This window comes from Carassius carassius, chromosome 26 (genome assembly GCF_963082965.1).
Source record: "Carassius carassius chromosome 26, fCarCar2.1, whole genome shotgun sequence".
NCBI lineage: Eukaryota > Metazoa > Chordata > Actinopteri > Cypriniformes > Cyprinidae > Carassius > Carassius carassius.
In genome coordinates, this window is record NC_081780.1 from 17,256,376 (window position 1) to 17,281,614 (window position 25,239).

The 25,239-nt window shown below is 36.6% G+C and overlaps 1 protein-coding gene across 4 annotated transcripts; it reads left to right on the forward strand.

Annotated features, from left to right (window-relative positions):
* Nucleotides 1-1,726: 1,726 nt before the first annotated feature.
* Nucleotides 1,727-23,935, forward strand: LOC132105911 (vezatin-like). 4 transcript variants are annotated; one of them, XM_059511442.1, is made up of 12 exons: nt 1,727-1,888; nt 4,928-5,065; nt 9,606-9,695; nt 10,269-10,453; nt 10,764-11,045; nt 13,536-13,684; nt 13,782-13,930; nt 15,444-15,772; nt 18,460-18,653; nt 20,697-20,794; nt 21,842-22,046; nt 23,031-23,935. In XM_059511442.1, the coding sequence occupies exons 1-12, from the start codon at nt 1,853-1,855 to the stop codon at nt 23,543-23,545; spliced, it is 2,370 nt and encodes a 789-aa protein (XP_059367425.1). In that variant the 5' UTR covers nt 1,727-1,852; the 3' UTR covers nt 23,546-23,935. The 4 variants fall into 4 exon arrangements, with proteins under 4 accessions (XP_059367425.1, XP_059367427.1, XP_059367424.1 ...); XM_059511444.1 differs by having other exon boundaries at nt 13,548-13,684; XM_059511441.1 differs by lacking the exon at nt 1,727-1,888 and adding an exon at nt 3,245-3,398.
* The last annotated feature ends 1,304 nt before the right edge of the window (nt 23,936-25,239 follow it).

Below are 25,239 nucleotides of genomic sequence, written 5' to 3' on the forward strand. Positions count from 1 at the left end.
ACAATTAATATTGTTTGACAGCACTATATATATATAGGGCTTTTTGGAGGTCGATTGTGGCTAATGCACTACATTTTGTCCAATAACAATAATATTAGAAGTAAAATGTCATGTCATTAAAGGGTTAGTTCACCCAGATAGCAAAATTATGTAATTAATAACTTACCCTCATGTTGTTTCAAACCCATTAGACCTCCGTTTATCTTTGGAACACAGTTTAAGATATTTTAGATTTAGTCCGAGAGCTCTGTCCCTCCATTGAAACTGTGTGTACGGTATACTGTCCATGTCCAGAAAGGTAAGAAAAACATCATCAAAGTAGTCCATGTGACATCAGAGGGTCAGTTAGAATTTTTTGAAGCATCGAAAATACATTTTGTTTCATAAATAGCAAAAACGACGACTTTATTCAGCATTGTCTTCTCTTCCGTGTCTGTTGTGTGAGAGAGTTCAAAACAAAGCAGTCTGGATATCCGGTTTGCGAACAAATCATTCAGTTCACCAAATCGAACTGAATCGTTTTAAGCGGTTTGCATCTCTAATACGCATTAATCCACAAATGACTGAAGCTGTTAACTTTTTTAATGTGGCTGACACTCCCTCTGAGTTCAAACAAACCAATATCCCAGAGTAATTCATTTACTCAAACAGTACACTGACTGAACTGCTGTGAAGAGAGAACTGAAGATGAACACAGAGTCGAGCCAGATAACGAACAAAAGACTGATTCGTTCACGAGTCAAGAACCGGTTGCATCGGTTTTCGGATCACCAGTAGTTCTTTTCGGACAGTTCGATTCAATAAACCGGTTGAAGAAAACCGATCACCGGTTCTTTTGCGCTCGATGTAATGGCGTCATTGGTGATGATTGCCCTTGATTCAAGCCTTCGGTTTACCCGCGCTCATAACACTAGCACAGAATCAGTTCAGAATCAATCACCAAAAGAATCAGTTCAGTTCAGACGCTCTGTGTGTCAGTCTGCTTCATGCTGAATCACACATGTGCAGTATCATCAGCTCCTCGATTCTTCTTATCTGGCTCGGCTCGGTGTTCATCTTCAGTTTTCTCTTCACAGCAGTTCAGTCAGTGTGCTGTTTGAGTAAATGAATTACTCCGGGATATTGGTTTGTTTTAACTCAGAGGGAGTGTCAGCCACATTAAAAAAGTTAACAGCTTAAGTCATTTGTGGATTAATGCTTATTAGAGATGCGAACCATTTAAAACGATTCAGTTCGATTTGGTGAACTGAATGATTCGTTCGCGAACCGGATAACCAGACTACTTTGTTTTGAACTCTCTCACACAACAGACACGGAAGAGAAGACAATGCTGAATAAAGTCGTCGTTTTTACTATTTTTGGACCAAAATGTATTTTCGATGCTTCAAAAAATTCTAACTGACCATCTGATGTCACATGGACTACTTTGATGATGTTTTTCTTACCTTTCTGGACATGGACAGTATACCGTACACACAGTTTCAATGGAGGGACAGAGCTCTCGGACTAAATCTAAAATATCTTAAACTGTGTTCCAAAGATAAACGGAGGTCTTACGGGTTTGAAACAACATGAGGGTAAGTTATTAATTACGTAATTTTGCTATCTGGGTGAACTAACCCTTTCAACTATAATGTTCTATAATATCAAAACCAACAGCCCAGTAGATGTCGATATGTTCTGCGAACCGTCGTCGAATAACAGAAGAAGAAGCGCTATGAATCACGGGAATTGTAGTTCAAGTCATGGCGTGTCTCTGCGCATTCAGCAGAAGCTGTGGAGATCCCTCCTGTAATTCATATCGACTACCATCCCAGCACGCGCAGCTGATGGACACATATGGCGGAGAGCTATGACTGAGGATTTTGATGAAGAAATTGTTTTCGAGGTGAGTTTTTGATCCAGACGTCTGCGTTACGCGGGCACAAAACAGCTGCTCGGATATCTGTGATAGATGTGCAGTTAGCAGCCTGCACTTAGCACATAAAACACTCCTCCCTGTGCACCTCTACGATGACTTAGAGCTGCTTATCAAGCACTCTGGGTTTAATCAAATACACACCGCGCAGGAAACTAGCTTAACGTGGTTTTTCATACAATACAAAATGTAAGGAAACAAATCTTGTATGGACAGGGATAGAGACTGTGCTTCAAAACATAGTGAGCTGGCTACCTAGACAGCATTTATAGGCGTGTCGAGCACTAGGTAGACAGGTCACTAGGTTTTGAGACATTAATGCCTTAAATGTTATCTAAATCGGCAGTTCGTTAGGTTTTAGATTAATAAATGCTGTCTAGGTTGCCTACTAACTAGGCTTTAAGATTAAGACTCCCAAAAATGTTGTCTAGGAAGGCATCCCACTAATTTTTGAGATTAAAATGCCCCCAAAATGCTCCTTAGGTTTCCATACTATGATGATTAAACATGCTAGATGACCCAAAAACAGTTTAGGAAGGCACTTAAATAGGTTTGTAGTCACTTCTGTCTGTCTCTGTGGTGTGTTTCACTTTATTCTCTATGAATTGAATTAAAAGCATTGTGTATTAAAGCATGTGTGGTCTTGATCTGCCTTTATAGATCAAGATTGGGACACACATATCAACCAATCTGACATATAGTTATTATTAAATATAGATTGAGCTATATAGATTTTTATTCATTCAGTATGTTTGTGGCAGTGATTGTAACAATTTAAAAGTTGATTGCAGCCAATATTTATCTATTAATTAGTGAAATAATTAAATAAAAAAGAAATAAATAGCCTAGCAGCTTGGAAGATTTTAATAAAAAGCTATGTTTAATACAAATATAAATATATGTTTATACACACACATATCAAATATAGTTTAATAACTGCAAAAAAGTTCCAGACAAAGCTCCTGTTTGCGAGAAAATTAATTGGTCCGAAATGAAAGAAATTCTGATGTATTTGGTTGGTTGTTGTTGGCGTATGTTGTTGTACTGGTCAGATTTCTGACATGCTTTCACAATGCTCTACATGGCCACGTTCAATCCAGACTTCAAAACAATAACAGTTGGATTCAGTTTGCTCTCATTTGGTGACCTAAAATCCGGTCTTTCACCGCAGGCCAGTTTAGCTGCTCTCTCACGTCAATAAACACGCGCCAACCGATTCCTCTCACTGCAAATGAGCTTTAGAGCAAAGAGATCCAAAGGTCGCCACGGGTGGCAACAGGGTTTGGCCAAATAAGAATATGAGAATTATAAACCTCTTTAGCAACTCAAATCCAGTGGCAATGGTGAGCAGTGGGAATGTGCCTGTGATTCTGGATCTCTGCTTGGGAATCGGGAGCTTTAAGAGTGTCGGATCTACTTCCTCTGTTGAGCAATGGTGCGTTTGAGAAGATCCAAGACAAGAGTGAGGGACACGCGAGAGGTAAGGGAGGAAAAAGGCAGGAAAGCATGTTGTTTGTAGTGTTTTTCTTCAGAGAGAGAGAGAGAGAGAGAGAGAGCACAGCCGTTTCCTGAGAGAGACAGTGGAATCATGACCCCTCTTTTTCTCTCCTCCCTTCCTCCCCATATTACTTTCACTCACTTGTTCATCAAATTGTATTTCTTCTGTGTGTGTCTTTTTCTTTCCTTTCTCCATTAAAAGAATGGCTGCTGCATTGGATGGCAAATGTGAATTGAAAACCAATGCTGAAATGTGTTAAAATGCACGTCGGTCAGTGACTTGACAAACAGAAATCAGATTTTTAGATTTGTTTTTTTACACTCGGTAACTTGTATTAGAGTGCAATAATTACACCTAAGGATTTTTACACATTAGATTTTTTTTTTGTAACAAATTTTGTTTTAAAAATTATTTTAAAAATTATTTTTAAAAATAAATTGTAAAAATTGTTTTAAAGGGTTTGCAGGAACGAATATTTATTTATTTATTTAGGTGGGGCATGATAAAAAAAACAAAATTTTTAGAAAACATTTTGTTGGGTCAGTAAGTGCCCCTATTATGGGTAATTAAAGGTTTCATATTTTGGTTTTGGGAGTCCCCAACAACAGTTTGACATGCATGCAAGGTCAAAAAACACTTTCGTTGTTTTATAATACACGTTTATTTTACCGTACTTGCTCAACAACTCCCAAACAATTAGCTCAAAGATTAATTTTTCCAAACCCCTCCTTTGCGTGACGCTAATCTGCGGTGATTGGTCCTTTTGGTCTCATTTTCGTTTCATCATGAGCCTGTAATGCCTGATATAAAGCCTTGTTTGTGAGCGCAGTGCTGCTTTATATACAGCGTTATCGGGGAAACCGCTATTTTTACTGCTCCAAAAGTGACACCTAGTGGCAAAGAGTGAATTTGCGTTTTCATTCACACCAACGGAAAAGACCAACAAGTGGACTGGCAATATGCTAATGATTCATGTTGACTAATTTCAATGATTCAATGTCTTTCTTTTGAGAGACAATTACTTTATATACACAATCCTTGTGGTACCATCCCAAAGAAGTTCAAAATCACTCTCACGGACCTTTTCCTGGACTGTGCCCAGCTGGTGGAATGACCTCCCAATCTCAATTCGTACAGCTGAGTCTTTACTCATTTTCAAGAAACAGCTAAAGACTCATCTTTTTCGCCTGCACTTAACCAACTAACACTAGCACTTTTCCTTTTCTTGTCTTTTAATTAAAAAAAAAAAAAACCTACCTATGCGTTCTATACTAGACTAACTGAGACTTGTCATGGCACTTGTATACTGTTGTTGTTCTCTTGTTGACCTGACTGCTTCTATTGTTCTCATTTCTAAGTCGCTTTGGATAAAAGCGTCTGCTAAATGATTAAATGTAAATGTAATTCCATAAACTTTTATTTTAAGCCATTTTTCCTTTCTGTCATCTTGGAAACCCTCAGTTGTCGCTGACCCATGTTTATTTGGAGTTGTGTCTCTGTGGTCCCTCCAGAACTCTCCGCTGTTCCAGTACTTGCAGGATCTAGGACACACAGATTTTGAGGCATGTTCTCCCGTTTCTCAGGAGGAGGAGCCAAGCGCTGGTGGAGAGGAGGCACAGTTTCCTCAGGATATCCTCCCTTCTCACAGAGTGAGTGTCGGCACTTTCCTTTTCAATACGCTAACCGTACAGTAACTACAGATTTCTACAGCGTTTAATGAAAGATCTTAATCCTTGGAAAAACGAAACATTTTTGTAAACTTGAGCAGTGTTGCTTGAATGAACAGAAGTGGATTAAATGCTAATCTGAATAGTGTTTTGTAACCAGCAGCTTTTGAAACACACACTGAAAGGTCAAATTAGAATCCAATGCTAAATAGAAATCTAGAAGTGAATACTTTTATTAAGTAAAGGATGCTTTAAATTGATCAGAAGTATGATAAAGACATTTATAATGTTACAAAAGATTTATTTCAGATAAATGCTGTTCTTCTGAACTTTCTATTCATAAAAGTAAACTGAAAAACTCTGCTTATCTGTTTTCAGTAATAATAATAATAATAAAAAATGTCTTTTGAGCAGCAAATCATAATATTAGAATGATTTCATAAGAATCACGTGAAAACGTTTAGGTTTGATCACAGGAATAAGTTACATTCATGTATTCAAATAGAATTCAGTTATTTTTACATCTTTATTGAAAGCTTTATTTTTTTGTGAAACAACGCAGGTTTCATAGTCACCTCAGAAACAGGAAGTGATGAATGGCTAGAATTTTCCAGTCTCTTTTGGGAATGTGCTGTAATTCCACTCAATGTGTAAATAGAGCTCATTCCTTTGGCAGAGCAAAAAAATTGTGTGTGTGCACGTCTATACTTTAGAATTTATTTGGAATGTTTCCACGTTGAACATCATTACTGTCTTTAGTTTACACAGTTCAGGCTGTCCTTGTTTGTGTTCCCAGTCTACGATGTCTCTCTTTCTCTTCTCTCTCTCTCTCTCTCTCTCTCATACACACACACACACACACTTTCTTTTTCTGTTCTTTAGTTATCTGACACACTCAAAGCATCTAGAATGTGAGTCCTACAGCAACGGAATACTAAAGACACGAAGAAAGAAAAGAAGACAAAACGGGCAGAACCTCCTCAGTGTGTGAGGCTGAATGCACATTATACTTCCCCAAAACTATAGTCACTTTCTTTCGGATTTGTTCTGACATTTCAAGATATCAAATCTGAAGTTTTTTTCTTTAAATGTTTTGTATTTCCTTTATCTTTCTTCGTTTCAGAGGATGTTTAGTATGTAGGCTAAAATGGTAAAGACCACAGACATGTGGTTTGTGTGTTCATGACCCAGACAGGAATCAATAATTGGTCTGTGGACCGTTACTCAAGAGGACATTAATATACCAGCATTCGATAATTTTAATAAAGCTGTAAATAAAAGACACTCTTCAAGGCTACATTTAGTAGATCAAAAATACAGTAAAAATAGTAATAACGTGAAATAGTATTACAATTACTAAATTACTCCAGTCTTCAGTGTCACATGATCCTTCAGAAATCATTCTAATATCCTGGTTTGCTGCTCAAGAACCATATTATCCATGTTTACAATGGTTGTGCTTAATATTTTTGTGAAAACCATGATGCATTTTTCTCAGGATTTTTTGAGAAATGGCACGTTCAAAAGAAATAGAAATAATTTGATGATACTTAGATAATCCTATTAAAATCAATGTGATAAACTAGAGAAAGGGTTGTCAAGACAAAGTTAACTTTAAAATTGGCTTGAGAAAGCCTGAACAAAAACTTAAAAGTAAATTGTTTTAATATTTTTTTAACAGTTTTCAGTCTGTAATGGTTTGAAATTTAAAGTAGTTTAAAGCTTGAATGTTTTGAAGGCAGTACAGTCAGATAGATTGATAGATAGATAGGCAGATAGATATGTAGATGGTAGATAGATGGGTAGATAGGCAGATAGATAGATAGATAGATAGATAGATAGGCAGATAGATAGATAGATAGATAGATAGGCAGATAGTAGGCAGATAGATGTGTGGGTGGGTGGATAGATGAATGGATGGATGGATAGATGGGCAGATAGATAGAGAGATAGATAGATAGATAGAGAGATAGATAGATAGAGAGATAGATATAGATGGGTAGATAGGTGGATGGATAGATGGGTAGATGGATGGATAGATGGTAGATGGGCAGATAGATAGAGAGGTAGATGGGTAGATAGCAGTTAGATAGAGAGATGGATATATAGATGGGTAGGTAGATGGATAGGTAGATAGATATATAGATGATAGATGGGTGGATGGATGGATGGATAGATAGGTAGATAGATGGGTAGATGGGCAGATAGATAGAGAGATATATAGACGGATAGATAGATAGGTAGATGGGTAGATGGATAGATATAGAGATAGATAGATATAGAGAGATAGATAGATATAGAGATAGATAGATGGATAGGTAGATGGGCAGATAGATAGAGAAATAGATAGAGAGATATATATAGATGGGTAGATAGATATATATATAGAGATGGATAGATAGATGGGTAGATAGGTAGAGAGGCAGAGAGATAGATAGAGAGGCAGAGAGATAGATAGAGAGGCTAAGAGATGGATAGAGAGGCAGAGAGATAGATAGAGAGGCAGATAGATAGGCAGAGAGGCAGATAGATAGGCAGAGAGGCAGATAGATAGGCAGAGAGGCAGATAGATAGGCAGAGAGGCAGATAGATAGGCAGAGAGGCAGATAGATAGGCAGAGAGAGAGATAGAGAGGCAGAGAGAGAGATAGAGAGGCAGAGAGAGAGATAGAGAGGCAGAGAGAGAGATAGAGAGGCAGAGAGATAGATAGAGAGGCAGAGAGATAGATAGAGAGGCAGAGAGATAGATAGAGAGGCAGAGAGATAGATAGAGAGGCAGAGAGATAGATAGAGAGGCAGAGAGAGAGGCAGAGAGAGAGGCAGAGAGATAGATAGAGAGGCAGAGAGAGAGGCAGAGAGATAGATAGAGAGGCAGAGAGAGAGGCAGAGAGATAGATAGATAGGCAGAGAGATAGATAGATAGATAGATAGGCAGAGAGATAGATAGGCAGAGAGATAGAGAGGCAGAGAGAGAGATAGATAGAGAGGCAGAGAGAGAGATAGATAGAGAGGCAGAGAGAGAGATAGATAGAGAGGCAGAGAGATAGATAGATAGATAGGCAGAGAGATAGATAGATAGATAGGCAGAGAGATAGATAGATAGATAGGCAGAGAGAGAGAGAGAGAGAGAGAGATAGATAGATAGATAGATAGATAGATAGATAGATAGATAGATAGATAGGCAGAGAAAGAGAGAGATAGATAGATAGATGTGGGTGGGTGGGTAGGTAGATAGATGGGTAGATACGCTTGCAGTAATTTCAGCATCTGCCGTCTCAATGAGGACATAAATACATAAACATCATCACCAGAACTGTTCTGAGTCACTTCCCAAGCATTTTACAGTTTCTTCTGAGTAAAACCAGTGTCAATTTAAAGGTATTCACGGTAACCCGTCAAAATAAAAGTACATTTTTACATGAAGGCATTGTGCTAGAAATATTACTATTATTTAGTAGAATGTATGTGATACTGCTACTAATGTTGATTTTTTTTATAAAACTTTTTTTTTTAAAGAAATAAATCACACAATATTTCTTCCATGTTTTAATTTTAACCGCAAATCCCCTTTATTTACCAAAAAATAAAATGTTTAAATTTCATTAATTGAAAGACAATTAAATTTGGGTGAAACTTGTTTACTGTTTTTCATAATTATATGACTTGTAGAAAAACTTTAAACACAATTGTAAATAAGTATAAAGAATGGCATTATTTTTAGTGATAAAAAGTTGTTTTTATTTTTTTATTAGCATATTTTTGTGTTTTGCTTTGGTACCGAGAACCATGGATTTTCACTGGTATCGGTACCGAATACTGAAATTTTGGTACCGTGACAACACTAGTAGATAGATAGATAGATAGATATAGAGATGGGTAGATAGGTAGATGGGTATATATAGATTGATAGATATTTATAAAGTTATAGAAAGATACTTAGATTAGAAATATTAGATAGAGTGGAAGCTTAAATTAGTTCATATGGCTTAGAAATTTTGCTAAGGTATTTGGATGGTTGCTAGGGTGTTGCTATGCGGATGCAAGTTCAAAAGAAATATACATTTTGATATGGTAATTATATTATCCTTTTCAAATCAATGGGATAAACAAAATATTGTAAAAAAATATTGTGATGTAATGGATTGCATAATTAGCAAAAAATTTGTCAGTACTGTTACTGTAGTAATGTACCCCAGTTTTGAATGCCCCATAAAATTGTTAGATTAGTCAGTTTTCACAGTGATGCACCATAATGTTATTGCTAGTAAGTGGAAGGTATTTTTTCGACAAAGGCAGGACATCATATTTATTTATTGGATTTAAAAAGAAAGTGCAAGATGAGTTTGCTTTCGCTCCCATCCACACAGAGAATTTAGAAATGGTCTTTTCTGTGTCATGAGAACCATTACATAATTGAAATATGACTGCCCTGATTTGCATATTAACACTAATTTGGTCTTCAGTTACTTGACTTGCTCTGATGTGTGAGAGCATTAACTACGTTGGTTTGTGTGTTTTTGCAGAAGGGTGGTGTTTGGAGGCTGGTTGATGCTCTGGGCAGTCTGAATCCTCTGCGTCGAAACAGCGCCACCCACTGGCAGGAGCAGCAGCTGGTGAGAGTGAAGCTCAACATACAGCTGGATTTCAGTCATGTCTAAAATATGCATAAGCACATAAATATTTAAGGGGACAACAGTTGTTTGGAGGTGTGCAGGGTTGCCAGATCTGTTTTAGAAACTCAGCCCATTGGCCAATCAAATTTATCTCTGTTTGACCCATTAAACTATCCCAAATTCTGCAGGTCCCATATCTAAAATACATAGTATATATATATATATATATATAATAAATAAAACTTTACATTTAAATGCCAAATAAACTATTTTCTCATTTAAAGCTGATTTCTGTGTAAAGTGCGTTTTGTTAAAAATAATAGATTTATTTTTTGTTTACTTGTCTTTTTTCACATTACATAATAACCTATCCCATCCTTATAGAGTTTGCTTAATCTAACTGATACAAATCTAAACGAATTATTTCAAAATCAATTTGATCAAACTAAGATCCAGAGACCAAGATCTTGTTGTACATTACAGTACAGAAACCCATTACTGCTGCAGGGCAGTGAAATGATCCGATAACTAGATTGATTTGCTGTGTATTCATCTGTGTTTGTTTTCCCGCAGGATGCTGCTTTCCGCCAGTATTCCCTGCACTGTCTGTTATCTCAGGATGTGCTGTTGCAGGAGGATGTTGAGCTGATCGAGCTCTTAGATCCGAGCGTGCTTTCTCTGGGCTCCACTGATACCGTCTGCCCCAGTGCCAGCACTTCTGTGCCAGCGCCACGCTACCTCTCGCCTCCCTCTATACGGTACACACCTACGGCAATACCAACAAAAACACCTTAAAGGGATAGTTCACCCAAAAATTTTAATTCTGTCATTAATTACTCTCCCTCATGTCGTTCCAAACCCGTAAGACCTTCGTTCATCTTCAGAACACAAATTAAGATATTTTTTATGAAATCTGAGAGCTCTCTGCCCCTCCATAGACAGCAACAGGTCTTACGTGTTTGGAACGACATGAGGATGAGTAATAAATGACAGAATTTTCATTTTGGGGTGAACTAACCCTTTAACACTGTCAGCTTGATAAGTTACTGATGTGTTTCTGTGTTATAGGGATGTGTCAGTTTTGGTCGGGCTGCTAGCTGTGTTGCTCGGCGTGTGTTTTTCGTACCCTGACCACGAGCGGGCTCTGTGGCTGTGCGTTGTCCTGGTGTGTGTTACGTGTGTGTGTCGTGGTCTGTCTCTGTGGCGTAAGGCCGTTCTACAGCGGCGCGTTCAGTCTCTGGCCGTCCAGCTGGAGGGTTTGGTGAACAACAGCCGAGCGCTGACCAGTCTCTCTCGCAAGTCACTGCGACTCATACAGGAGACCGAAGTCATCTCACGAGGTTTCACCCTGTAAGTGTCATCACACACACACACACACATATGTTGGTATTGGTGGTTTATGGGGATTCTCCATAGGCACAACGGTTTTTATACTGTACAAACTGTATTTTCTATTGCACTACACTTAACTTACTGCTCACAGGAAACTTTGCAATTGGTAGATAAAAAAAAAAGTGTCCTATACAAATGTGTCCTCATGAACCGCATAAACACACTCACACAGACCCCAACCACTGTAGTTAGTCACATCTTGTCAGAGGTGGACAGTAATGAAGTACACTTACTTGAGTATAATTTTTTTCTGGAAACTTATGACTTCAACTTTACTACATTTTAAAGACAAATTTCTGCTCTTTTTACATGTGGATAAATGGCTACACTTTCAGTTAACTCATTTGCTTTGTTTTATTCTAAAAGCTCTTTAAGATACTACAAGCTACAGTAGTTAGAGTATTAAGTTGGTGTAATTTATTTTAAGGTTTTTCAGAGGCATAAGGTATTGCAAGCATTGCATACAACAATAATTAAACCGCATTGACATAAAAAATTAAGAATCTTGCTTTTGGTGCTTTTAAAAGCAAATACTTCTGTACTTAAAAATCTGTCTTTACAACTTTGACTTGTAATGGAGTAATATTTGACCAGAAGTATCTGTACTTTAAATCAAGTAATGTAATTGTTTACTTTGTCAACCTCTGCATCTTATTTTGTTTGTTTGTGTGATGTTACGTATGGAAGCTTATTTCCGACAGAGAATAAAAAAAAAAAAAATACAGAAACGATAATTGCAACTTTATATCATTCTGACCTTTTTTTCACAACTGTCAGTTTATACCTTTAAAATAATTTTTTTCTTAGAACTTCAAAATTATGTCAGTTAGAAACTTGTAGTTGCTATAGTTTACATCCCAAAATTCAAACTTTTTCCTCAGATTTCTGAGTTTACATCTCACAATTAAAAATTTTTCTCTGAATACTGATTTTATAGAATTTTTAGACATCTGAACGGTATTCTACATGTAAACTCATTGTTCTGACTTTTGTCTCAGAATTGTGATTTTACAACTACTATATGTATACTCATGATTATGAGTAAGTCAGAATTGTGTAATGTTAAACTGGTTGTGAGATACAAACTTACATTCTGGGAAAAAATGTTGAAATTGTGTGATATAAACTCAGAATTCGGAAATTTTTTTTAATTGCGAGAGATAAACTCACTTAGAAACTTGGAACTATGAGGGAAAAAAAGTCAAAATGTGTGAGAAAAATGTTGATATGTTCTCAGAATTGTGAGAGAAAAAGTTAAATAATTACCTTTTTAATATTTTTTTTGTGGCGGAAATAAGCTATATTTATGAAATTTGACTAGTTGTAGTGTTTATTTTTTCCATTTTTGTGAGATTTCGTTTTCTGCATGAAAATCAGTGATTATTTCTGCATCCGTTTTGTACTAGACAGTTTTGCAGTTGTTTAAAGCTGAAGTGTGTTCTTTCTGTGAAACTGAGTAACTGTTTTCAAACAGGTTTCCTAAACTCTCCTGTTTATAGTCGCTCAAACCAGCTGAGCAAAATGCTGGTTAACATCACCTGATGATTGGCACAGTTATAGTCTATTTTAGAGTCTGGACATAGGAGTCTGGGATAGGATAAGTATTTTAATAAAATATTACACACTTCATCTTTAAATGTGTTAACTGGTGATTTGGAGAAGCGGTTCACAGTTTTGAATGTTTCTCATTTTGAGTGGAAATATGAGCTTGAATCACTTCTATTTTTCAATATTTAGAATTAGTCATTTTGAGCTGTTAAACTGCAGGACTACTAACTTGGCATGCTATATAAACATTTACTACATACTTTTTTAGTTTTTTAGAAATATAAGTAAAGTTTTAAAGAAATTAGTATAATGCATGCGAGTTACTGACATGGGCTCATGTCCTCTATATAAATGAATAACTGTCATGTGTATTTGTGTACGTTTAGTTATAGAATTAATAATTTAGTTATATGTGGTGTGCATTTTGAGTGTAATTTGTCTTTCACTAGATATAGTAAGTGTAATTATTATTAGTTAAATTGTGGTTCAAATGTTTAGGTTAAGTGTGTCTTCTGTCTAACAGGCATGCCTTAAATTGATAAAAAGTGGTAGTAAAGATTTTTACACTTATAAAAAAAAATCTATTTCAAATTAATGCTGTAATGATGCTGAAACTTTAGCTTCTCCAATCACAGGAATAAATTACATTTTAATTATATATTCAAATATAATTTTTTATTTTACATTATAATAACATTTCACAATATTATTTTTTCAAAAAAACCTTTAAAAAAATCTTACTTACCCAAACTTTTGAACTAGTTTGTCATTTATTTGTGTTACTTTTGTGTTCTGTGTGTTACATAGTGTTATTTGTGTACATATGTGTTGTTTGTGATGTGTGTCTGCCCTGATGGTTCTCGGACGTCTGCACAGTTGGATCACGTTTCACTTGTCAAGTTTACTCGACAGGGTGAGTGGCGCCTGTCCCTTTAACAGGGCGGGGCTGCTTCGCAGCCAGCAGCTGATTGGTCTACGGAAGGCGGCCTATCAGAGTCTTCGTTGCGCATTCCGAGCCTCTCGCATCGCCACATGCATCATGCTCAAGTCATATCCTGATCAAACAACATAATTTGTGACCAACAGCTTTTACAATATGATTTCTGAACATTTAATTCACTTGTTCGAGTCCTTGACTGTGTTTTACATTTCCGCTGAACTCAGAGATTGACAATGTCACCAACTACGTGTCCACCGTGCCAATCAGAGAGCTTGGTCTCGGTCTAGGGGTGGAGCATCTTTCTGACGATCAGGCACAAGAACTGACCAACGATTACAGTCTGCCTGCACTCAAGGTACAGAAACTCACACTGTTGAAGAAATAGGACTGAGTGCTGGAGCTGAATTTTTGGGGATTTTTTATATTTCATATTGTTTTGACAGTATTTAGGTATTATGTTGATGATCATATTTATCTGTAAATAAATCTTGATATTTAGCTATTTTTTGTGAAAGTCATTTTTATTCTCCCCAAGGCACTTCTTCCTTATTATTTATATTATATTTATATTATTATTAGAACAATAAATAAATAAATATATATATATATATATATATATATATATTAGGGATGTAACGGTACGTGTATTCGTACCAGACCGTTTCGGTACAGGGCTTTTGGTACTATGCACGTGTGTACCGAATGCAATATTTTGCGTTCAGCGCAAATCCCGCCCTGCAGCTGATTCTAAGGCCGGTGACACACTGGCTGCGTGGCGTGAGTGTCGCGTTAGACTAAATAGACTATGTTTGACAGGTGCAATATGCCAGTGTGTCACCGGCCTAAGGTTTTCAAAAGGCATCACGCGAGTGTGAACATCACTACAACTAGGAAAAAAACGATTGTAATTCAAACGCAGCTCCCGTCGGCATTTAAACAGACCTTTGCTCTTAATTCCGATCGGTCCAACGCAATAACGAAATCTGAGCAGGTCTAAAAACTGAAACTGTTGATGCTGCATTTTACACTTTGGAAAAGTTATATATATTTTAAATATGAGCAGGCCTACAAGCTGTGATTGGTAATGCTGCACTGTAATCATAGTTATTTATTTATATTTTTCATTATATTTTATTATATGATATTGGTTTGAGACTGAGAGTATTTTATTGAGTGGAGAACTTTGCAGCAGTATTTTATTTCTTATTTTTTTTTTCATTTTATATATATTTTATTAAAAAGTATTTAAAAAAAGTGTAAACAAATTGTTAAAAAAAGGTTATAGTAATAAACAACCTGCAGTTTAATGTTTGCATTTCTTTCCCTTACTGTACCAAAAATGAACCAAACCGTGACTTTAAAACCGAGGTACGTACCGAACCGTGATTTTTGCTTACCGTTACACCCCTAATATATATATATATATATATATATATATATATATATATATATATAAAAATACAAACACATGCATTTATATTTTAGATAAATTTTTATATATTTTATTTATATGTAATATAAAATATAAGAATATAAATGTATATACATGTAAATATTTTCAAAATATATACTGTATGTGTGTGTATTTATATATACATAATAAATATACACAGTACACATACATATTATGTAAACAAAAAGTTATTTTGGATGTGATTAATCATTTGGCAGCACTATTTTATGCCAAACAACAATTGTTACCAAGTAGATAAGTAAATCAAAGTAAAAAAAAAAAAAAAAAAAATATATATATATATATATATATATACATTTTTACTTTGATTTACTTCTCTACTTGGATATTGCCCAGTCCTATTATTGACAGAAATGCACAACATTCTCTTCCATAACCTTTGGTTGTTTTGCAGATGTTGTTCCAGTTGTGGGTCGGGCAGAGCTCAGAGTTTTTCCGGCGGTTAGCTCTCTTATTGTCTCCAGGGAGGGAGGAGCTAGACTCCAGGCTGAGCCCCCTCATGTACAGCAGCGTCCCGTTGATAACTGACTCTCTCCATCGCACGCTGACTGCTTGCCTCAAAGACCTTCGGCGCAGCTTTGATTTCCATCGTTACTTTGAAACACAGCACCAGTCACTGCCCTCAGAAAGAAATGGACGTGCTCAGCAGAAATGTAGAGAGCTCAATGCTCTGCACACGTCTGTCCGCAGTTTACAACTTCACCTGAAAACACTCTTAAATGAGTATGTACTTCTTATGCTGTGTTCACACCAAACGTGAATAGAGCGTCTGGAGCAAATGATTTCAATGTTAAGTCAATGCAAAGGCGCGTTTACGCGCGTCTGGAGGTCTCGCGGCGGGAATGAGGCATTTAGCGCGGCGCGGAAGACGCAAATTCACCTCATTCGCGCGTCTAGTTCGTGCGAATTACGCGAATTGAGCATATGGCATGATAGGCGCGTTACGCGCGAATTGTGCTTTTGTGCATTTATGTGTTTGACGCTAATTCGCGTCTGCCGCCCGAGTTGAAAAATTTTAACTTTGGCGTCAATTCGCGCCGCGTTAACCAATCAGGAGCCTGCTCAGGAGTCACTCATTCAACATGGAGGAAATACTGATGTTGTCAGTGAGCAGTCAACCGGAGCTTTATGACACAAGTATCACACACAAGTTCATATTTTAGGAATAAAAAGGACCTAGCTTGGAAGAGTGTTGTAAATACACATTTAACTTTTGAGTCACGTACACGTTTATCGACCCGCGGCCTTCCCGATGTTTTTTTACAACTATTTTCCCCCTAATATAGCCTACAGCTACTTTTCGCTAACAAGATAATGCGTTTATTCAGAGGACGTGTGCAGGAAAATGTGGAAAAGACCCGAGTGCTCGATCAACATCAGCCATCTTGCAAACAGACAACTGCTAGCACTTGCCCCTCCCACAAGAAGCGGTTTTCTCCTCAGACGCGCGTCAATTTCGCTTCAAACTTTTGCTTTCTATGCGCGTCTATTTCGCTTTAGACGCGTGAATGCATTCAAAATGTTCAAGCGGCAAACTAGACGTGGTAGACGCAAATTTGACGCTCTATTCGCGTTTGGTGTGAACACAGCATTAGGGTTTGTTCTTATTTTTATTTTATTTATTTCCTTTTTTCCCCCTTTTTTTTCAGCTTTGTGTTTTTTTTAAAGGGTTAGTTCACCCAAAAATGAAAATGATGTCATTAATAATTCACCCTCATGTCGTTCCAAACCCGTAAGACCGTTCATCTTCGGAACACAGTTTAAGATATTTTAGATTCAGAACGAAAGCTCTCAGTCCCTCCATTGAAACTGTGTGCACGGTATACTGTCCATGTCCAGAAAGGTAAGAAAAACATCATCAAAGTAGTCCATGTGACATCAGAGGGTCAGTTCGAACTTGTTGAAGCATCGAAAATACATTTTGGTCAAAAAATAGCAAAAACTACGACTTTATTCAGCATTGTCTTCTCTTCCGTGTCTGTTGTGAGAGAGTTCAAAACAAAGCAGTTTGTGATATCCGGTTCTCAAACGAATCACTCGATGTAACCGGATCATCTTGAACCAATTCACCAAATCGAACTGAATCGTTTAAAACGGTTTGCATCTCCAATATGCATTAATCCACAAATGACTTAAGCTGTTAACTTTTTTAATGTGGCTGACACTCCCTCTGAGTTCAAACAAACCAATATCCCGGAGTAATGCATGCACTCAAACAGTACACTGACTGAACTGCTGTGAAGAGAGAACTGAAGATGAACACAGAGCCGAGCCAGAAAACGAACAAAAGACTGACTCGTTCTCGAGTCAAGAACCGTTTTCTGTCCGACTCGTCCAATTCGAGAACAGAGGAGCTGATGATACTGCGCATGTGTGATTTAGTGTGAAGCAGACTGACACACAGAGCGTCTGAACCGAACTGATTCTTTTGGTGATTGATCCTGTGCTAGTGTTATGAGCCCAGGTAAACCGAAGGCTTGAATGAAGGGCAATCATCGCCAATGACGTCTTAAGTAGAGCGCAAAAGAACCGGTGAACCGTTTTCTTCAACCGGTTTATTGAATCGAACTGCCCGGAAGAACCAGTTCACGGAAAAGAACCAAACTTCCCATCACTACTGGTGATCCGAAAACCGATGCAACCGGAACTTGACTCAAGAACGAGTCAGTCTGTTGTTCGTTATCTGGCTCGGCTCGATGTTCATCTTCAGTTCCCTCTTCACAGCAGTTCAGTCAGTGTACTGTTTGAGTACATGAATTACTCTGGGATATTGGTTTGTTTTAACTCAAAGGGAGTGTCAGCCATGTTAAAAAAGTTAACAGTTTAACTCATTTGTGGATTAATGCGTATTGGAGACGCAAACCAGTCTTAAATCGCTGGGGTATATTTGTAGCAATAGCCAAAAAAACATGGGTCAAAATTATAGATAAATAGGCCAAAATATTGTCCGATCCTAATAAACCATACATCAATGAAAAACGTATTTATTCAGCTTCAGATGATGTATAAATCTCATCTCACAAATGTCTTAAGGGTTTGAAACGACATGACGTGAGCAATTAATGACAGAATGTTCATTTTCGCGTGAACTAACCCTTTAAATGACCAGAAAGTGCTGCAATTAATACATTTCTAAATAATAATAATAATAATAATAATAATAGTAATAATAATAATAATTAAAATAAAAAGATCAGACTAAATGTCAGTTGATTTTTATATATATATATATATATATATATATATATATATATATATATATATATATATATATATATATATATATATATATATATATATATATATAAAAACTACAGTTCACAAACTATGCCAGTATAACACCCTGGTTATTTTGCTGTAGAATAAGCTGATGCACCTAATTTAGTTTTGTTTTATTTTTCTTCTCATAGGGTCATAATTCTTGAGGATGATCTGGAAAAGTTAATGGTTGCTAAGGAGACGGAGGAGATGACGTGTGCTGGCTATCAGGAGCTGAAGGAGCGTCTGCAGCTGCTGCAGCCTCACATGCAGGCCAGCACCTGCTGCTGGGACGACACACTCGCGCAGGTCGACCGCATGCTACGCAGAGTGTCCAGCTGCCCAGGTCAGAGGTCATCCTCTCAACCAATCACTGCACACTGCTTTGGAATCTGAATGAATGACTGTTTCATTCATGTGCTAATCTGTTTTTCGATTGTGTTTTAGAGTGTCTTTTTCTAAATTAGTTTAGTTATAATTAAGTATAGTCCTAAGAAATGGCACCTAAATTAAATTTGAAACATTTTAAATGATTTAAAATGAAAAAAATTAATTACTGGGGTACAGTCAGGCTAAACGTCCCTCTTACAGGAGTAGTTCATCCAAAAATGTCATTATGTACTCACTGAAATTATATTCCAAATCTGTATGCTTTTTTGAGAAACAATTGATGCTAATAATACATTAAATAGATCGTTCACCCAAAAAAGTAATTATTTACTCACTATCATGTCGTTCCAAACCTGTATGACTTTCTTTCTTATGTTGAACATAAAAGAAGATATTTTGCAGAATGCTGGTAATTGAATATGTAAATATTTTCAAAATATAGACTGTATGCGTGTGTATTTATATATACATAATAAATATACACAGTACACATACATATTATGTAAACAAAAACTTATCTTGGATGCGATTAATCGTTTGCCAGCACTATTATATGCCAAACAACAATTGTTACCAAGTAGATAGGTGTATTTGTTTGTTTGTTGGGACCAAAAACTGTGTTGTTCAAAGGATATTCTTTTTATGTTTTTGTTGAACTGTTCCTTTAATACTTTTATAAATCAAGGACCAAGTAAATTGATCAAAAGTGACAGTTAAGACTAAAGATTTCTATTTCAAATGAATGCTGTTCTTTTGAGTATCTATTCATCAAGGATCTTGATAATTATAAGAACGGTTATTAATAGTTTAGCAGCAAATCAGAACATTATAATGATTTCTGAATCATCACAGGAATAAATTACATAATGTTTTTTTGTTATTCTAGTTGTTACAATATTTCATAATATTACAGTTTTACTGTAATTTTTGATCAAATGCAGCCTTGATTAGCATATGAGTCTTAATCCTTATAATTAGTAGTGTAGTTAATTTAATAGTTTTATAAAAAGCTGAATCTTTTATTTTATTGTAGTTTAAGTATTCTTGACAGTGTCACAAATCCTGGTACCATAAATCATTAAAAAAAAGAACAAAGGTAGGACAGTAGAAAGGATGTTATAAGTGATTTTGTACAGTCAGCCATTATAGAAAACCATTTCACTGCAGAAACCAATTGACCAATCAAAATCAATTATTGCAGAGCGCTTTGCCACATGGAAGTATGACCATAAGTGTTTATGAGCTCTTGAAATGACGTCCTCACCATATAAGAGGTGCATCAGCCTTTGTCTGTTTCTCTGGTAACAGAGTGTGTCTTGGGATATTTTTAGAGTTCCTTATTCAACTGATTTTCCTCCCTTGGGTTATTTTAGGGAGCTCTAGGGAAGTAGGAGGGTAAAAAAAGGACAGGGAGAGAGGGATAGGGTGTGTGACGTCCTTTACAGAACAGGCCACAGTGCACAAGAAGATAAAAACATATAAAAACATACATATAACCCTCCTTGGACTGGTGCTTTTGATGGAGGAAGGTCAAAGTTCAGCTGTTTGATGTACTTTTGAACATCTGCATGTGGGTGCCAAACAACAGCAGCTGTTTTTACATTTAAATTTATTCATTTAGCTGATGCTTTTATCCAAAGCGACTTACAATTGCTACATATGTCAGAGGTCGCATGCCTCTGGAGCAACTAGGTGTTAAGTGTCTTGCTCAAGGACACATTGGTGTCTCACAGTGGATTCGAGCCCGGGTCTCTCACACCAAAGGCATGTGACTTATCCACTGCGCTAACACCAACCCAACAGAAAAACTTCATTACTTAGCACAAGACCCAGTAATGGATCAACAGATTTATAATCCATGTCAGTTTTTGGCCATAATATCACAATGAATAACAATACCACAACATTCGATTCACATAGAAACTGAATTTGTCCGGTGTCATTTGCTGGAAGGAGACACACATTAACAGGATGCTGTGTATTTGTGTGTGTTCCTCAGAGAGTTCAGATCAGCCAGAGGAAACAGCTGTCCCAGATCCCCCTCCTCCTGCCCCCTTCAAACACATACAGGACAGAGACCCCGTCCCAGAGGAGCAGGTACTGAGTCTGTGTCTGTGTACTTAGGCATGAGAGAAATATTAGCATCTGTATTATTAGTAGTGTTTAAGGCAAGCTTCAACATTAAAATGTCCATGCTTCATGCCTTAAAAAATGAAATAATTTGAGCTTTTTATAAGGCAACATTAGTTCAGGCGATGCAACTCCCAAAAAGCATATGAATTTATCAGTCTTTAAAAAAAACTTAATTAAAAGCTTCCTAAAATAACTTTAAATATGTGTTTAAAAACGATAAGAGTATAAATGAGGAAATACACACAAGCATAAATTTAAGAAGAATTGAAAATATATTTATTTTTGCTGCACATACATTTTAAACAAGATTTACTTCATTATTTATACCGTATTTTTCGGACTATAAGTCGCACCTGAGTATAAGTCGCATCAGTCCAAAAATACGTCATGACGAGGAAAAAAACATATAAGTCGCACTGGACTATAAGTCGCATTTATTTAGACCCAAGAACCAAGAGAAAACATTACCATCTACAGCCGCGAGAGGGCGCTCTATGTTTTCAGTGTAGACTACAGGAGAACTGAGCAGCATAGAGCGCCCTCTCGCGGCTGGAGACGGTAATGTTTTCTCTTGGTTCATTTGTCTTAGTTCATTTCTCTTGGTTCATGTCAAATTAATTTTGATAAATGAGTCGCACCTGACTATAAGTCGCAGGACCAGCCAAACTATGAAAAAAAGTGCGACTTATAGTCTGGAAAATACGGTAATTCAGTTATTGTTTATCAGTGACCCAATCAAGCATTACATTTCGACATGATGGACAAGAACCGCTTATATTTTTGTCCAAATCTAGTTCACTTGTTTATTGTTTGTAAGTAAATGCTTTTTTCCCCCTCTTTATATCTCACAAAGGATTTCCCAGCAGCAGATGTAAATTGTGTAACAAAGCAAAACAAACTGCTAAGATTTCAGTGTTGTTGTTAGCAAAAATGCAGAGAGATTCATAAACCATTAACAATTTTGTGGTTGTTAGCTTAGCTGGGATTGAAAAAGATGCTTTTCTTGGCCAGGAGCTGGAGGCATACGTCTCGGACTCGGACTCTGAGACGGAGTGGAGGGGGGTCACGGACATGCTGTCGCCATGGGAACAGGAGCGCCAGCGGCGGGAACGTGAGGAGTCCAGACGTGTTTTACTCGAGCTGAAGTCTGTCCTGGGCATCCGGACGTCAGATGGAGAGAGAGACAAGCGCAAGCTTCTGCTGTTCAGTGATCAGGGTACTACATGCACAAACACAACATCGGAGGATTTTTCTTTCCCAGAAGCAGTTGTTTTGAGTTTGAGTCGGCTGGTTCTGTTTCAGTTCTTACAACAGTCTTATTTCAGTGGGGAAAAAAATGTACTATGATATAATTAAATATTTAGTATTTTTTTAATCGCTTTGGATAAAAGCGTCTGGTAAAGACTAAATGTAAATATTTAAGATGTGTGCTGTATATTTTTTTTGGACAATAATGCCAACTTGACCAAGCGAAGCAGTCCAGACAGTTCATTTTAATAAACTGGTAAAACAACAAACAAATAAACAAAACGTTTTTAACAACTTTTTTTGTTATGAGAAAAATGTATACTACAAAATTATTTAAACCGTGTTATATTAGAATTATTTATATACTGTTACAATGTTTGTTATTATTTTGAATGAGGTTTTTAATATTAATTAATATTTTACTAAATAAATGTTTTTCAGTTTTAGTAATTTGATGTGCTTTTGTCCTTTTTATTAGCTTTTTGTGTTTGTTTATTGAAATGAATTGTCCGAACTGATTTGCTTAGCTAATTTCAAATCTAGTTTAGTCGGTTATTTTTGATTCAGTTTTATTAACTTTAGTACTTTTTTCAGTCAGCATTTTAAATCTTAGTTTTTTGTTTTTGTGTGTGTGTTTTGTTTCGTTTTGTTATGTTTTTTGTTTGGCTTTGCTTTGTGGTTTTTTTTTTTTTTTGTGCTTTGTTGTGTGTTTTTTTTTGACTTCCTTTCAATTATCAGAACAATGTTTGTAAATGAAAACAGAAATTTAGTTTAATAAATAATATTTAGAATAAACTTGCATTAGTGTAGCTTTTGTTTGTTTTTCACCTTGTTTTGATGCAAACTTACTTTATCATATTGACTGTCTGTATTGTAACTTTCTTTTTTTTACTCTACATTCGACTTTCAATCTACTTGTAGCTTAAACTACTTGTCTTTTTTGTCATTCTAGCCGCCCTGGCTCCATTTGCTAAGGACACATCAGAAACGGACACGAACTCTTTAGAACCGCATATTACAGCAGAGTCCGTGCCTACGACGGAAAACCATGTCTCCCAACCAGGAGAGGAGAATGAATGTGAACCGCAGACAGAGATCCTGAGTGAGGCAGAAGGAGAGAGAGATTCTGTGACTGAGTTTTGCTGTGGAGACTCTGATGTAACTGGGGCAGCTAAAGATACCAGAGATGAGACTGCGGAGGAAACACAGCTCTTCCAGTCAGACGGGCTTATTGAAGAGGGGCATGATGGGACACACCCGCTCACACCCAGAGTGCCCATCCTCTCTGTGATCGACAGATTGACAGAACTGCATGGCTCTGAAGCGATCAGTTTCAGCTCTGCCCTTGCTGCCCAGGTAGCAGCGCGCTCGCATACGTTCACACACATGCAGGAATGCACCTATGAGGACTCGGAGGAGGAAGAGGAAGTGACATCACCGCAGAAGAGAGAAACTGACGAGGACTGAAACCGCAAGATATTTATTCTCATCCTTTTGGTTGTATTTATGAAGCTTGATTTCAGGTCACAGACATCATTGGATGTAGCTGGTGTGTGTGAATCTGTTTTTGGTCTCTGTTTTAAAGTGTGTGTGTTTGGGGGATTTATGTTTCATGTGACATCCCACGTCCACTCTCCTCATGACAGGCCTCAGGTACAGACTAGAACGTGCTAGTACACAAAAATAACAGACCAAAACCTAAACATTAACGCAAAACTACATGTCCTTGGCCATATCCCAGTGTCATTCACTGTAACAGAGGTCCTACACAGAGTAACCAAAACGAGCTCTTAAAAGTCAGTTTTATTGGGTATATCCCATAAAGCCCAACAAGAGTCAAATTTGACCCCAATTAAATTATATGAAAAAGAAGTTTATTTTAGTACACTTAAGGTTTTGTTTATTGCTACATTATTTTAAGTAAACTTAAAGCACATTCTTTTTACTGCAATACAAAACAAATAAAGTTGGTCTTAGCGTAATGCAAGAAATATTGTGCATTTTTGTGGCTTTAATTTATATATATATATATATATATATATATATATATATTCAGAATTTATTGACATGTGCATTGCAAAAATGTGAAACTATGCGCATCCCTGTGTGTGTGTGTGTGTGTGTGTGTGTGTGTATATATATATATATAATGTCAAGTAAACAGTGCACAAAATCTTAATTTGTACAAAATTAGGCTTCCTTTTCTCTATGAAGATTTTCATTTCAATTTTGGGCTGCATTATGACACATGCTATTCACCTAATTAATTTTTAACAAAAGGCAAAGTTAACAACCACACTGCAGCTGGTATGTTGACCTAAAAAAGACAGCATCTCTCCTGCAGTGGAGCCTCCATTTCATAAGTTAGTTTTTGCGAGGTCGTTATTTAGGGAAATAAATAGCTGCCCTGATTTCATTTCTGTATCAGCCTTTGACAGTTTCTGTTCAGACGAAGCTGGAGTTTCACCACCGTGACCATAACAGGGTTATTGCTTCAGAGTAATAACAAAACATTAATAATCGACTTATTGCCAGTTTCAGCCTTTCACACAGAACCCGAGTTTTAAACTTAACCCCTCTTTTAACTTTAAACACGGTGGAAAAGGTAGGAAGTTACGGCTTAACTTGCCTTAAACAATGTTCCCTTGTAAGAATTGTAGCACTTTACAACTACACTCAAATCTTATAATGAGACTTAGAATGTTAATGACAATGTTGATTAAACCAGAGAGCGAAATCGTAGATATAACTATGTGCGTGAATTGTATGATGTCTTTGTCTAACCTGAACTAATTTCCCTCCATGCATATGCATGACTCAAACAATCGTCTTGGCCATGACAGAGACCGTCTCTATGTGTTTGTCCTCAATCAACACCAGTTTTGCCTTTTCTAAAGGCTAAAGTTTTTCCTCCGTCCAAAAGTGTCAATCCTGCATTTCTTTTGTGAAATAAAGTACATGTACATATGTGTTTGTCATTGTGAGATGAATCAATGCCGTTAACACAAAAAAATAGACTTCTGACTCTGAGTCTGAGCACACTTGCAAGACACCCATGCCATCAGAGGAAAGATTCTGACATCTACTGGACAAAATTATATTTTTATAATTCTAAATATGTAACATTTATGCATTTAGATAATATAAAGCATAATTCATAA

Coding starts and splice junctions, on each gene's coding strand:
- LOC132105911 (XM_059511441.1), top strand. CDS start 3,351: ATGGTGCGTTTGAGAAGATCCAAGACAAGAGTGAGGGACACGCGAGAG. Junction 13,685..13,781: donor CACATGCATCATGCTCAAGT/CATATCCTGATC, acceptor GACTGTGTTTTA/CATTTCCGCTGAACTCAGAG. Junction 18,654..20,696: donor CAGAGTGTCCAGCTGCCCAG/GTCAGAGGTCAT, acceptor TGTGTTCCTCAG/AGAGTTCAGATCAGCCAGAG.